General features: G+C 39.6%; 1 protein-coding gene across 2 annotated transcripts in view; it reads left to right on the top strand.

Annotated features, from left to right (window-relative positions):
* The window catches only part of sorbs3 (sorbin and SH3 domain containing 3), an 83,764-nt gene that overhangs the window by 30,609 nt on the left and 37,275 nt on the right, over positions 1-15,880 (top strand). For both annotated transcript variants that reach the window (XM_056463156.1, XM_056463155.1), the window contains exon 2: positions 8,940-9,002. In XM_056463156.1, coding sequence (XP_056319131.1) covers positions 8,991-9,002 — 12 coding nt within the window. In that variant the 5' untranslated portion in view covers positions 8,940-8,990. The remainder of the gene's footprint in view (positions 1-8,939; positions 9,003-15,880) is intronic.

Raw genomic sequence — 15,880 nt, 5'->3', positions numbered from 1 at the left:
GTACAGATTGTTATAAATATACTGGTTATAAGGTGCTGTGTACAAGTGCGAATGTAGAAAGTATTGCATTGTATATTGATATAAGGTGCTTTGTACAACTGCGTATGAGAAAGTATTGCACATAGTTGTTGCACAGTAGGGGAATATTTAACTGTTTATAAGGTAGACAGCCTGAAGAAAGAAACTTTTCCTATGTCTGGCTGTTTTTGTGCTTGGTGCTCTGAAGCGCCGACCAGACGGTAACAGTTCGAACAGGTAGTGTGCTGGGTGTGAGGCGTCCAGAGTGATTTTGCAAGCCCTTTTACTCACTCTGGAAGAGTACAGTTCTTGAAGTGTAGGAAGGATTGTGCCAGTGATTCGTTCAGCAGTCCGAACTATTCGCTGTAGTCTACGGAGATCGGTTTTGGCAGCTGAGCTGAACCAGACAGTGATTGAAGTGCAGAGGATGGATTGGATGACAGCTGAGTAGAACTGTACGAGCAGCTCCTGTGGCAAGTTGAACTTCCTCAGCTGACGAAGGAAGTACAGTCTCTGCTGGGCTTTCTTCACAATAGAGTCTATGTGAATGTCCCACTTCAGATCCTGAGAGATGGTGGTGCTCAGGAACCTAAATGACTCTACTGCAGCCACAGTGCTGTTCATGATGGTGAGTGGGGGGAGTGCAGGGGGGTTTCTACTGAAGTCCAATATCATCTCCACTGTTTTGAGCATGTTTAGCTCCAGGTTGTTGTATCTGCAACATAACGCCAGCCGCTCCACCTCCTGTCTGTATGCAGACTCGTCACCGTTCTGGATGAGGCCGATAACAGTAGCGTCGTCTGCAAACTTAATGAGTTTGATGGAGGGGTCTTTTGCAGTGCAGTCATTGGTATACAGGGAGAAGAGCAGTGGGGAGAGAACACATCCCTGGGGGGCACCAGTGCTGATGGTATGGCTGTCGGATGTGATTTTGCCCATTCTGACTAGCAGTTGTCTATCTGTCAGAAAGCTGTTGATCCACTGACAGACAGAGCTAGGAACAGAGAGCTGGGCCAGTTTGTACTCAAGCAGTGATAGGACGATGGTGTTAAAGGCAGAACTGAAGTCCACAAACAGAATCCTTGTGTAGTTCCCTGGATTGTCCAGATGTTGTAGGGTATAATGCAGTCCCATGTTGACTGCATCATCCACAGACCGGTTTGCTCTATAGGCGAACTGCAGGGGGTCCAGCAGGGGTCCAGTGATGTCCTTCAGATATGCTAGCACCAGTCTTTCGAATGACTTCATGGCCACAGATGTTAAGGCCACAAGTCTGTAGTCATTGAGTCCTGTGATCTTTGTCTTCTTCGGGATTGGGTTGATAGTAGAGCGCTTAAAGCAGAATGGAACTTTGTGCTGTTCCAGTGATCTATTGAAGATATGTGAGAAAATGGGAGCCAGCTGGTCAGTGCAGGTTCTCAGACAGGCTGGTGAGACACCATCTGGCCCTGGTGCTTTCCTTCTCTTCTGTTTACTGAAGATCTGACGCACATCATCCTCGCTGACCTGAAGTGCAGGGGGGTTTGGAAGATGGCTGGAGGTGTTGATGGCTGTGTAGGGAGATGGTCCGGGCTGTGTTGATGTGGTATTGATGGCCGTGTAGGGAGATGGTCTGGGCTGTGTTGATGTGGTGTTGATGGCTGTGTAGGGAGATGGTCCGGGCTGTGTTGATGTGGTGTTGATGGCTGGGTCCGGGCGGGTGTGAGGTGTCTGGTCATAGGTGTCAAATCTACAGTAGAACATATTCAGCTTGTTTGCAATATGTTTATTGCTGTTGATACTGGGGGACGGTGTCTTGTAATTAGTGAAACCTTTTAAGCCTCTCCACACTGATGCAGGGTCGTTAGCTGAAAACAGCTTTTCGGCATAGCTTTTCTTAGCCACACCAATCTCCTTTGTTCCTGGCCTGATTGTACAAGATCCTGTCACCACTCCTGTAAGCATCCTCTTTGGCCTGATGAAGCTGCCTGAGTTTTGGTGTGAACCATAGTTTATCATTGTTAAATGACAAGTAGGTCCTGGTAGGGATGCATAACTCCTCACAGAAACTGATGTATGATGTTACAGTCTCTGTGAGCTCGTCCAGATCTGTGGCTGCAGCTTCAAAAACATTCCAGTCAGTGCATTCAAAACAGGCTTGTAAGACCTGCTCTGTGTCGTTGGTCCATCTCTTGACAGTCCTTAATACTGGCATAGTAGTTTTAAGTTTTTGCCTGTAAGTTGGTATAAGATGAACCAGGCAGTGATCGGAGAGTCCTAGAGCTGCTCTGGCGATGGAGCGATATGCATCCTTTATTGTGGTGTAGCAATGGTCCAAAATGTTATTGCCTCTGGTGGGGCATGTAATGTGCTGTTTGAATTTAGGCAGCTTATGTGTGAGTTTTGCCTGATTAAAGTCCCCAAGTATGATAAAAACAGAGTCCGGGTGTTGTTGTTCTGTCTCTGTGATCAGATCAGCCAGCTGTTGCAGCGCAGTACTCACGTGTGCTTGCGGTGGAATGTAAACACTTCCACATCAGGACAGCACATCTTCTTTAACACAGTTACATCCGTACACCACCTTCTGTTGATGTAAAAGCACGTCCCACCACCGCGCGTTTTGCCCGTTGACTCCGTATCGCGATCTGCTCTGTAAAGCTGAAAGTCCGGTAGGTTTAATGCGCTGCCCGGAATAGCTTTGTTTAGCCAGGTTTCCGTGAAACACAGGACAGCAGAGTTGTTAAAGTTCTTGTTTTTGCATGTGAGCAGAAGTAGTTCATCCATTTTGTTAGGAAGAGAGCGGAGATTACCCAGATGGATGCTGGGCAGCGCCGTTTTGAAGCCGCGCTGTCTTAGCCTGACGAGCGCGCCGGCTCGCTTCCCACGCTTGCGCGTCTTGTAGCGTTTCCACAGTGCAGCTGCTCTGCCGACTACAATGTTCCGCAAAATGCCACAAAAATCCAAAATCCAGTTCTTGATTAGTTGGTGTGCACTGCCGAATGTTCAGCAGCTCGTCCCTGGTGTAACTGATCTTGTTTGATAAACATAAAACAGGACAGACTAACAAAAACAGTGCAAACACTGGAGAGCTCCAGACCGAGGCGGCCATCCGCGGCGCCATCTTGATGAGGTATATATACTGCTCATGCTCATAGCGAGAGCATGAGCAGTCCGCAGGCACCGCATCGAAATGCTGGGCCCCCAGACCTGTCATGCGCCCGTCCTCCGGAGATAGAAACCACTGCATCCAGAAACGCACAATCAGAACAGCGTCTTGAAAAAGACGTGTTGATTGACTGTTGCTCTCTTAGGGAATCTGCTTCTTTAAATGGAAACTGCTCTTTTGTGCACACCAGAGAAACACTCAGGGGACAGGAAATCAAAGATCGACCACCGCTGTCGCGTCTTCCCCCACACTGGTGAGTAAACTTGAAATCAGGTTGGCAGATAGCATGTCTTCAGTCTCGTGATCGGGTCCGAAGCAACAATTCTAGTGAGCCTACTCCAGCAGCTGACTGATATAGCCTTAATGAGCTCATCAGTTTCAGCTGTGGAGCTAAGCTCCACCAATCATTTGCCATTTCATTGGCCTGTTTTTTTTTTCTTAAGAAGTGATTGGTCGACTGACACACTCCCAAAGTCTGTTTATATACAGACACACGTTGGAGTTCCCTTATGAAGGGGAACGCGTCTTATATCTGAACGCATGTACAGTACATTACTGAAAACGTTTTAAGTCTTTTTAGGGTGCTTTCACACTGGGTTCGCACCTGAGTTCATTTGACATCAAAGTATGGTATGTTTAGCTAGTGTGAACATGTCTTCTGAACTAGGGAGCGAACCCGTGAACCGTACCCACCTGAAATAGGTGGTCTGGTGTACTGTTTGTGTGAACTCTGGTCCGGTTCACTTCTGATATGAATGCAATCGTACCAAATAATGGAAGTGAACTGCCAACTGTACAACAAACTTTATTTTTCAGAACGTTCATTCATGTGTGTGTGTCTATGTGTACCTTGATTACCTACTGTAAGCCTCGAGCCTCCTTTAAGGACAAAAGGTTCAAGCCTTCTTTGAGGGACTGTAAGCCAAAGTTTGGTTACCATCATCCATCATGACTGAATGTGCAGGCGAACTCGTGAATATGTTAATATTTTACATCACTTTTTGTGCAAAAATAGACAGTTGGTAAACCACACTTCATTAAAAAACGAATATGAGTACTTCTCATAGCATATTGGGCTCATGTTGTGCAAAACTTTTTGTTATCACTGTGAACACAGACATTTTGCATTCAGTTTCAAATATTTGTTGCCCTAAAACTTACCATTTAACAGCAAAATTTTGTCTTACTTCAAAAAAAAAAAAAACGACTGCATTCACCTGATAAGCCTTTTAAGCATTTAACCCACAATTTAATTTTACAATAAGACAAAAATGGAGAAATAGTATAACAATGATTTTGCATTCACTTAAAAACTCTCCATTTTCTTTTAATTCACACCCACTAATTGATATAGCGCATGTAAATGTATTTGTTTTTAAGCAGTTACACTCATGCAAATAAACACGCCCCCATTGTCGGTCCTCACATACTAAGAGATCATTGTGAAGCACACATACATGAACACACACTCAATTGTTGTTTTCTCTGTTATGCAATGGAGCTCATTCAAGACTGGTGAGTCATCTGGGCCAAGAGAATGAGAAAACAGAAAGAGAGAAAGAGAATAGCCCAACATATAATCCCCTGTGTGAATAGCCCAGTGTTCAGAGCAGTGGATACAGCGTTTAGGAAACTGACGGCAGTCATTATGATCTCCAGTTTATAGTTAATCATCTAGAGTGGAAAACACAGGAGCGCTCAGTTCTTGATTTCTCTCCCAAAGTGGGAAATGTTGATGTCAAATGGAAAGCTAAAGTCATATGAAACTTTTAATGTGGACAGTTCACTGGTTGTCATGTAACAAAAATAATGAAAAAAAAAAAAACAAAATTGAAGAGCGATTGGAAAAGTCCTTATTTGAAATAATTCTGTTTGTTAACATATTTTCGGTTTACTTGTTTACAAGAGGTCCTTCTATTGGTATTCCGCCATGGTTTTCACATGTTTATGGTTGAAAAGTATGACACTTTTATTCAATGCCCTGGCAACAACACATTATTATCTTAAAAGTGCTGTATGTAAGAAGACTCTTCTAAAGCATACAAATACAATAATATGTTTGCAGATATTTAAGAAACATATTAGGTGAACACTTGTTTATCTGAAAAACAATGCTAAAGTCAGATATTCTGCTTTGAAAATGTGCTTTCCATGCCGGTGACAATAACCCATCAAAAAAAGCTTTAAGACCAAGCGGAATTCTCTGTTGGCTGCCGCTTTGGTGTGACTTCAGCTAAACAGTTTTAGCCAATGCCAACAAGTAATTTCATTTTACTGTCGAGAAGTCATCTTTCGCTACTGTATTGTTTTTGAATAGAGAAAACATTTTACAAGTAACTTTTATTCTAAATCTTGGACCCTATTCTTGAAACAAAAAAGACTAATAAAAAGGTGTAAAGCACCAAAAGTAGACCATATTAAAATTAATGTGAATACTATTTTGGCTATTGTTGTTATCCATGAATTTTCAAATGTACTTTTTAAAATTGTAAAAAAATGTAAAGATCTACATTAATATTACTATTAATATTAATATTATGTTTTAATTATAATTTTTTTATTTATAAAAAAATCTGACCGAGGACAGTTAAATGTGCTGGCCTGGTTGTTATTTGCATAATAAGTAGAATAGGCTCCAGTTTTAAATTTAAAACTATAACAGATTCCTTTTTTTTTTTTTTCTAATGATACATGATGTAATAAATTTGTATTTTAAAAATAAGTATTTATTCTCATTTCTTTATTCTAAATCTTTAGGAAATATTTTTGGTTAATCAAAAAGTGTAGTTGATGCTAGTTTAGCTAAAAATAATGCTTAAAATGTCACTAAAATGCAGGATTTAAATTGTATAATAAGATAAAAAATGAGGCAAAACTGCAAAAAGTTCCACTTTTTGAAAAAAAAAAAAAACCTTTCACCAGGCTGAATATGGGCCTGTTTAAATATAGCCATTCAGAAGCACATAATAGTGAGCTTACTGCATTCCTACGAAATGGTAAGGTTTATAATCTAATTAATACATATTAAACATCTTTGACATTAAATGTACATGCTGAGTCAGTGATATGTGTTGGCTTACACTGAGTCACAGTTCTTAAGTTCAATTTTAAATGGTTTATTTTATTATCAAGATCTGAGGTGAACTATCTGCTGCTGCTTTCAGTAGTATGGCAATAAATGTAGCATTCAAACTCACATTATTAGCATTTAACACTGAATAAAGCACATAAGGTGTACCTGAGGTGATCATTGTCAGTTTTTCCTGTTGTTCAGCTGCAAGAAAAAGAAGCCATTTCTAAAATATAAATTTTAGGTATTGGTTAGTATAAAAATTCCTTTTAATATTAAAAATATTCCTTTTATGGCATGCCATTGCTTTTATTTAGAACACGACTTAAATCAGCCTTTAGGTTTGATAGTCTGGCACACTCCTGTTGATGTCGTCAATCTGATGTGTTTTGAACCTGGCGTGTAATACCTAGTTCGACCAATGGGTGTCATTCATTCATTCATTTTCTTTTTGGCTTAGTCCCTTTATTAATCTGGGGTCGGCACAGTGGAATGAACCACCAACTTATCCAACATATGTTTTATGCAGCTGATACCCTTACAGCTGCAACCCATCACTAGGAAACACCCATACACTCTCATTCACACACATACACTACGAACAATTTAGCCCATCCAATTCACCTGTGCCATTTGTCTTTGGATTTGTGGGGGAAATCAGAGCACCCAGAGGAAACCCACGCGAACATGGGGAGAACATGCAAACTCCATACAGAAATGCCAACTGACCCAATTGGTGGCAAACTAACATATTTTATGTTTCTTACCCACATTTTATATATTTTTGCACAATCTATTATTATCATCAGACAAAAGTGCCAAAAAATGTATAGATACAATTAAGCGATTCAATTTCAACACTGTGTGAATATGCCATATGAATCATGACCACATCACAAAATTCCTCTGTCTGAGACAATGGAATGAGTATGAGCCAGTGAAACTGGGGAATAAAGCAGTTATTCTTACTTTTTATGATAAACAATAGTATTGTGTACATTTCACAGAATAATGAATTGATCAAAAGCAACTGAATATGCAATTGAATATTATTTAGGCAAGACATACTGGACAGGTTCAAACTGAATACGTGGTTTAGTGGACTCACAAAGACAGAGAATCAGCTTTTAATTTTTTTGGTCTATGTGTAACCTAGTTAATAACAATTTAAAAAAATGTAAAAATGTGTGCTGTGACACCTATAAGAATTTGTGAATAAAAATTGTGTAAATAAAAATTTTCAGTATTATAAAAGTTGACATCTTTGATGTTTACTTTCATTGTCACTATGGTTGCAGGATATATTCACACTATTGCAGGAAAAATGGCATGGGCCTGTTATTAGACATTACTTCATACAGTATGGACCAGTGTTTTCAAATTCCAATTTGCTGTAGTTACTGCTTCATATTTATTTACCCGTCTGAAAAAAAGCATGTGTACATTTTTAAAATTTAAAAGAAATGGGAAAAAAGTCAATTGGAAAGTTGGAAAAAAAATTGTTAATTGTGTGAGCACATAGATTAGGACAGGGGTGTCCAAACTCGGTCCTGGAGGGCCGGTGTCCTGCATAGTTTAGCTCCAACTTCCTTCAACACCTGCCTGGAAGTTTTAGTACACCTAGAAAGAGCTTGATTAGCTGGTTCAGGTGTGTTTAATTTAGGTTGGAACTACAATACGCTGGACACCGGCCCTCCAGGACCAAGTTTAGGCACCCCTGAAATAGAAGAAAGGCAAACAAAAATGGGATGACATCAGGCAAAGTGTAAAAACATTGCAGTGATGACAGTAAATATGCTAATCATCACATTATGATATCTAGCTACTTTTTGGGAATTTATCTACTTTATGTAAACAGCTAGAGGTGGCATGGTGGGTCAGTGGTAAGCACTGTCGCTGATTCAAGCTCCGGCTGGACCAGGTGACATTTCTGTGTGGAGTTTGCTTGTTCTTCCCGTATTCGTGTGGGTTTACTCTGGGTGCTCTGGTTTCCACAGTCCAAAGACAAGCGCTATAGGTGAACTGGATTGACCAAAGTGGCCGTAATGAATGAGTGTGAATGTAGGAGTTTATGGGTGTTTCCCAGTACTGCTCATTCTGCTGTGGTGACCCCTAATCAGTGAGAAACTAAGCCGAAGGTGAACGAACAGCTACAGATGTGGCCACTGAGAATGCACGAGTGAATGAACGTGACCACGCGCAACCACACAGGATGGTCTAACACAAAAAAGACATGACCAGCAGGGGGCAGCTATGTAGCATAGCGAACATACTGAACTGATATAGCAGGATGGAGAAGCACATGGAGAAGCGCAAAGGAAAATGAATAGGCTAATTATGATTGTCTCAATAATAGTATCATGAGTTTTTCTTTATGATGGTTTGTTCACTGAAAACTACATTTTCAAAATGTCGTGGATCAACTGCTAAGGGTTTGAATATTATTTCTTAAAAACATTCAAACAAATACCTCAATAAATATATGATAAAAAGAATTTCACTGCGAGGAAATTAACGTCATTGTGAATGCAACATGAGGTTTATGTTATTGAATTCATTTATCAATCTATCATTTGAAAAATGTCATACAAATTGCAGCACATATATGGAGCACATATTTAAAATAAAGTGTCTGCATGATGGATGTGCTGTCAAAGAATATTAATATTTTGAATGCATTATGATGTGCTGTTGTATTTCTTTCAGGCAATACATCTGAGATCTGAGGAATTACTGACTAGGATCCCTGCAGATGACATGCAGTCTGAGGTGAGCCAAACCTTTGAATGATCTGTCGCATTAAAATTTCTTGCTTTCTTCACTTTTTGAAGTGCTTGCACATACATTGCATCCAGAAAGTAATCAAAGCGCTTTACTTTTTCCACATTTTTTTGTATTACAGCCTTATTCCAAAATAGATTCAATTCAGTTATTTCCTTAAAATTCTATACACATTACCCCATAATGATAATGTGAAAAAATATTTTTTGAAATTGTTGCAAATTTATAAAAAAATAAAAATCCTGAAAAATCACATGTACATAAGTATTCACAGCCTTTGCTGTGAAGCTCTAAATTGAGCTCAGGTACATTCTGTTTCCACTGATCATTCTTGAGTTGTTTCAGCAGCTTAATTGGAGTTCACCTGTGGTAAATTCAGTTGATTGAACATGATATGAAAAAGCATACACCTGTCTATATAAGGTCCCAGGGTTGAGAGTGCATGTCAAAGCACAAACCAAGCATGAAGACAAAGGAATTGTCTGTAGACCTCCGAGACAGGATTGTCTCGAGGCACAAGGCTGGGGAAGGTTACAGAAAAATTTCTGTTGCTCTGAAAGTTCCAATGAGCATAGTGGCCTCCATAATCCACAAGTGAAAATGTTTGGAACCACCAGGACTCTTCCTAGAGCTGGCCGGCCATCCAAGCTGGGGGGAGGGGGGCGGGGGGCTTAGTCAGTGAGGTGATTAATAACCTAATGGTCACTTTGTCTCCAGCGTTCTTCTGTGGAGAGAGGAGAACCTTACAGTAAGACAACCATCTGTGCAGCAATCCACCAACTAGGCCTGTATGGTAAATTGGCCAGATGGAAGCCACTCCCCACCTGGAATTTGCCAAAAGGCATCTGAAGGACTCTCAGACCATAAGAAACAAAATTCTCTGGTCTGATGAGACTAAAATTTAACTCTTTGGAGTGAATGCCAGTCGTTACGTTTGGAGTAAATCAGGCACCGCTCATCACCAGACTAATACCATCCCTAGAGTGAAGCAAGGTGGTGGCAGCATCATGCTGTGTGGATGTTTTTCAGCAGCAGGAACTGGAAGACTAGTCAGGATAGAGTGAAAGATGAATGCAGCAATGTACAGAGACATCTTGAATGAAAACCTGCTTCAGAGTGGTTCATCTTCCAGCAGGCCAAAATATCAATAGAGTGACTTCACAACAACTCAGTGAATGTCCTTAAGGGGCCCAGCCAGAGCCCAGACCTAAATCCTATTGAACATCTCTGCAGCGATCTGAAAATGGCAGTACACCATCGCTTCCCATCGAACCTGATAGAACTTGAGAGGTACTGCTAACAGGAATGGGCAAAAATTCCCAAAGACAGGTGTGCCAAGCTTGTGACATCATATTCAAAAAGATTCAAGGCTGTAATTGCTGCCAAAGGTGCATCAACAAATTTTGAGCAAAAACTGTGAATACTTATGTACATGTGATTTTTCAGGTGTTTTATTTTTAATAAATTTGCAAGAATTTCAAAAAATCTTTTTTCACATTGTCATTATGGGGTATTGTGTGTAGAATTTTTAAGTAAATAAATGAATTTAATCCATTTTGGAATAAGGCTGTAATATAAAAAATATGGAAAAAGTGAAGTGCTATGAATACTTTCTTGATGCACTGTACACCTATGATTCCTGGCAACTTCTGGGTCATTAGCATCACCTCGAGAGAAGCCCTGGAAACAACGAAAGAAAGAAACCTTACAAACAACCCCTTACTCAATGACAGGAGAAGAGAAAGAGGGAGCTATTTATGGACTCACTTGGATTTCCATGAAAAAGCCACAGTCCTTACTAACAAAGACATTGCCATGATTTAACAAGATACAGTTTCACCCTCTGTGAGAACACATGGATCTTCCCATGACCCCTAAAGTTCAAACTGAGAGGGGGAGCATAATTCAGGTCCCAGAGATAGCAGAGCATAAGGGATGGAGGGGTTTAAGTCCAGAGGGAGAGGAAAGGAGGTCAGGCAGAAGTTTGGCAATGCAAAACTTAATGCTTACTTAAGATATTGTCAACACTCACACATCTTATGGCAGATTCTAGTGACCTCTTCATGACCCTGATGGCCAATTGTCAAACCTTAGGGAGTTTGTATGAAGAACATAACTACTTTTAATAAAAAAGGGCACATAATGAGGTAGTAATGTGGTCCCCATTTAACACACTAAATGATTTTAAAATTCTTATGAGAACTTAAAAATATGACAAAATATCCTACATGCAATTATATAAGGATTTGTTATTGGTGCATAATATTCACGATTCGTGATCAGGCCACTTCTGACATCCTTCCGAGAAGTTTCAGTCCCTCTTAACACAACTTACACCAGAGAAGATTTTAATGAGATACTATAATCTTTAGAACAATCAAAACAATAAAGATCTAGGATTGTCATAATAGGAGGAACTTAAATCTTAAAAATGGGAAGAACTTAAATCTAAGGGTGCTTTTACACCTGCGGATCGATTCTTATGTTCCAAAACAGGGATTAAAATTGTTACATTGTTGCACTTTGTTCTTGGTGCAGTTCACTTTCACAGGGCAAAGTCTCTAAATGGACCAAAAGAGTTAAAACAAGTCATGTGCAAGTAAACTCTCCTCACATTGGTCAGAGTTTCAGGGTTTGTTTTGCAGAGTCCCGCTCAGCTGTCAAGCATTCTTATTTTAATTTATGACGATGAGTAATAAGACATTATAAGCGACAAGCTGCACTTTAGTTTTGAATAGTGACACCCACAGACATTGTCACCAAATATAAATCAGAGGTAACACTTTCTCATACATAGCAGGTGGCTTATGCATTATAGGCTTTATAGATATATAATTTACATTATATTTACATATATACATGTACATTACATTACATATGTATTTACATTACATTACATATATTTACATTATATAAATATCAGATAAACCAAGACTGCAGTTCGGTCAATTTTCCTAACGGATTAACAGCTCTCGTTAATAGTTCAGCATGCTTTCACTTTTGTATTTGACATGAAATGCACATTTACCGGTAGGAATGATATCCCGGCCTACTCATAATTCTCTCTTCATATAGCCATGTATGCCTATTACATATCCATAATACACTGTGATATAGCCTGGTTCGGCTTGTATTGCTTTCTCACTGCAATCGATCCGCTCCTGAATTTGATTCAATCGAGCTGAGACCACCTCATTCAGGTGATCTCGGACCAATTGTTTTGGTGCAGATCCCAGCGTGATTGCTGGATTCACATATAAGCAAATGAGCCGACGATCAGGTTCCGAAACAAAGTCTAGGTGTGAAAGCACACAAAACTGCACAATGATGTACAATTTTCTTGATTTCAGCCCACAAAACACAATCGTGACATCTTTTAGACGTTTATTTTGGACAATTAGACATTGAAATGACGTCCCCTGAAAGTTTATATGACATCCTTTTTGAACTTAGACACAACCTTAGATCAGCTAAAACATTAAATCTCTCAAAATCTCAGCAGAGGATCATGATAAAACAACTAAAGCATTTCATTCTTAATAAATGTGATGGGGGACATTTGAAGACAACTGACTGTAATAAAGTCAAGCAGGTAAGTTGTAGGTGAAGCTGCCGATTCTGTTGAGTTGTTTATCTATCCTCTGCTGAGATTTTAAGAGAATAATGTTTTAGTTGATTTCATCTAAGGCTGTGTCTAAGTCCAAAAAGGACACCATAAAAATTTTCATTCTGCACCCTTATAGGATGTCATTTTAACGTCTAATTGTTCAATCGAAGAGTCTGAAAGATGTAAATTGAACACAATTGTGTATAGTGGGAGAATAAGTAACAAATGAATCTGATGGGAAGGGAAATACATATATTTTTGTTGTTGTCAATGTGAGTGTCACATTTTTAGTATGCAGAATGCAGCATAGCCAGACACTGATGCTGTTTCTGAATCAAACCTATACCCTCATTAACTATTCCCTACATAATCCCACTTGATCGAGTGAATAAAAACGAGCAAGTTAAATCCATTCCAAAGGAATACTATTTGTTTATGCTTAGCCAGCCTGATCTCATGAGGAAATGTGACTTTTTGTTAGTTTAGTGACTAATTTGTACTAATGCTAAGTCGTACGAAAATGTATAATTTTCAAAAGGAGGCATGGCACCAAACCCCACCCTAAACCCAACCATTATTGGGGGATTAGCAAATTGTCATATGAATTAGCCATTACATTAAAAAAGTTACTAATTGACAGCTTTGCCTTTGCTGGTTGATAAATCTCTCAGACAGATTAGAATTAAAACTTCAAGGTCAGACCCTGTGATAATTATTTAAAAGTGAGCAAGCCGTCTATTTGCAATGAAACAGATGAAGTATTTTGATTTTTGTCTTGTATACAAATGTTATGTTGATTTAAATAATATTTTATTTTGAAACGTATACTGATAGGAATTCACTTTGGCACTATGGGTACTTTCTAGTGTCACATCCTGTCTCCCTAGTGTGTTTGTTTTCGTCATGTGACCATCCTCATGTGTTCCTTTGTTCTAGTTCCTGCCATGTCATTATGTTCCTCACCTTCACCAGTGTTTATCCCCTGTGTGTAATTATTGTCATCATGTTCCTATGTATTTGTACCCCTTAGTTTCATTCAGTACTTGTCCGGTATTCTCTCTGTTGATGTCTGCTTTCACCCCATGTTCTTCCTGTGTTTATCCATGTAAGTGATTATAAATAAACCAATGTGTTTTGATAATCCTGCGATCCTGTGCCTTCCTGTAGTGAACACAATTAAGCCATAGCAATATAAAACATCAGTCAGAATTCAACCAAATTAACCCGAACTGACCCTGTTCTGGGCCACAGTTTGCTTTTTTCTGGCCCAGATTCGGCCCACACCAGACACTTACATCTGGACCACATTCTAAATAAAATAATGGCTCTAGGGTGGTCCGCTCCTGTTTGTCAGATCTGGGCCACAAATAGGCCAAAGCAATACCACATATCAGCCCGAATGTAACCAAATGAACCAGAACTGGCCCTATTCTGGGCCACAGTTTGTTTTTATTCTAGCCCAGATCTGGCCTACACCTTACACTCGCTGGGTGGGGCAAAGTACAAAAATCCCGGCATGCATTGCAGTATGAATACATTACATAGCTTACTGATGCTACAGTTTTCATTATTTGCTTTTAATTCTGCTGTTTATGTTGACGTTGTTGATTTTGACACTTTTAGTATCCTGTTTGTGATGATTGTGAGTTTTGTTCATTTTGTTAATTGTCACTGTTGTTGAGGTTTATTCGCTGATTATTGATGTCTCTGTGAACAGAAGTTCATTCATTTATTCATTTTCTTTTCGGCTTAGTCCCTTTATTAATACAGGGTCGCCACAGCGGAATGAACCGCCAACTTATCCAGCACATGTCACAGCAGATGCCTTTCCAGCCAAAACCCATCTCTGGGAAACATCCACACACACTTTACAATGAAAAGTTTTACAGTGTATAATACTACCCATATCTGCCATGTCAATGAGCTATGGTTTGAAGAAGAACCCCTATAATTATATAATTACATAACCCCTTTTATGACCCCTTACTGCTCCAAATATTTGCCAAATGTTGTCCACTTATGTCTTAAGATAACTGGGCCACATTTGCTATATCTTTTCTGGGCTGCTTTAGGCTCACAGCCACATTAGCCTGAGCTTACTGTGCCAAATATTTGCCAAAAGTGGCCCACATTTGTTTTAGGATAACTGGGCCACATTTGCCATATCTTCTCTGGGCCACTATAGGCTCAAATCCACATTAGCCATAGCTTACTGTGCCGAATATTCTCCAAATGTGGCCCACATATGTTTAAAGATAACGGCTACATTTGCCATATCTTCTCTGGGCCACTATTGGCTAACGGCTGCATTAGCCAGAGTTTACTGTGCCGAATATTTGCCAAAAGTGGCCAACATATGTTTTAAAATAACTGGGCCACATTAGGCTCACAGCCGCATCAGCCAGAGCTTACTGCGCCAAATATTTGCCAAAAGTGGCCCACATATGTCTTAAGATAACTGGGCCACAATTATACCAACACTTGTGAGCCACTTAGACCCAGATTACCCTTAAATGACTATGCCACATTTTTGCCAACTGTGGCCCACATTTGTCCTCCATCATTTGGGCCAAATTTATAATTTTCTGCATGGGCCACATTAGGCTCACATTCAGATTACATTTTGCCATAAGTGCCAAATCTTTGCCTTAAATGGCCCATATATGAATTTGAATCTTTGGCACCCATTTCCCATTGTACAAGTGGGCCACTTCAGGGTCACATTTTGTCTGGGCCGAAGACCACCATTGCCGCATAACTTCCTAAAGTGGCCCACATTCGTATGCTATCTGGGTCATTATTGTGGTGCATTGTAGGATTGATTGAGTGCACTTTAAAATGTCCCCTATAGATTTGGACACATATGGCTGCTTTCTCAAATAATGCACTATTTAAGGGTAAAGGGATGGCTCAGATACAGCCTAAGTGAGTGCTTTATGCTCAGCACTGCAGTTGGAGAAGCTCTTGCACATAAGTGTATTTAAAAGAGTGCTGTCATTTCCAGAGCTTCTGTGGACACGTCCCATTAGGTTTGGCATTATTTTCATAGAACTGCATGTGCTAAAGTAGTTCCAGGCACGTTGCGACTACATTACTGTTCCATTTCAACAGAATAAATTATTTTAGTTGTCTTTTAGTGTGATATCAGGTACAGCAGTATAAGCTTAATAATTTACTCTGGTTCATTGAATCAATAGAATATGATGCGTAGTTTCTTTTTATTTAGTTTTTTTTATTGTTCTCTATCCCCAGTTCTCAC

This window comes from Danio aesculapii, chromosome 8, assembly GCF_903798145.1.
Source record: "Danio aesculapii chromosome 8, fDanAes4.1, whole genome shotgun sequence".
Lineage (NCBI taxonomy): Eukaryota > Metazoa > Chordata > Actinopteri > Cypriniformes > Danionidae > Danio > Danio aesculapii.
The sequence above is the reverse complement of the archived record's forward strand: the minus strand, read 5'-3'. Positions and strand labels throughout refer to the sequence as shown.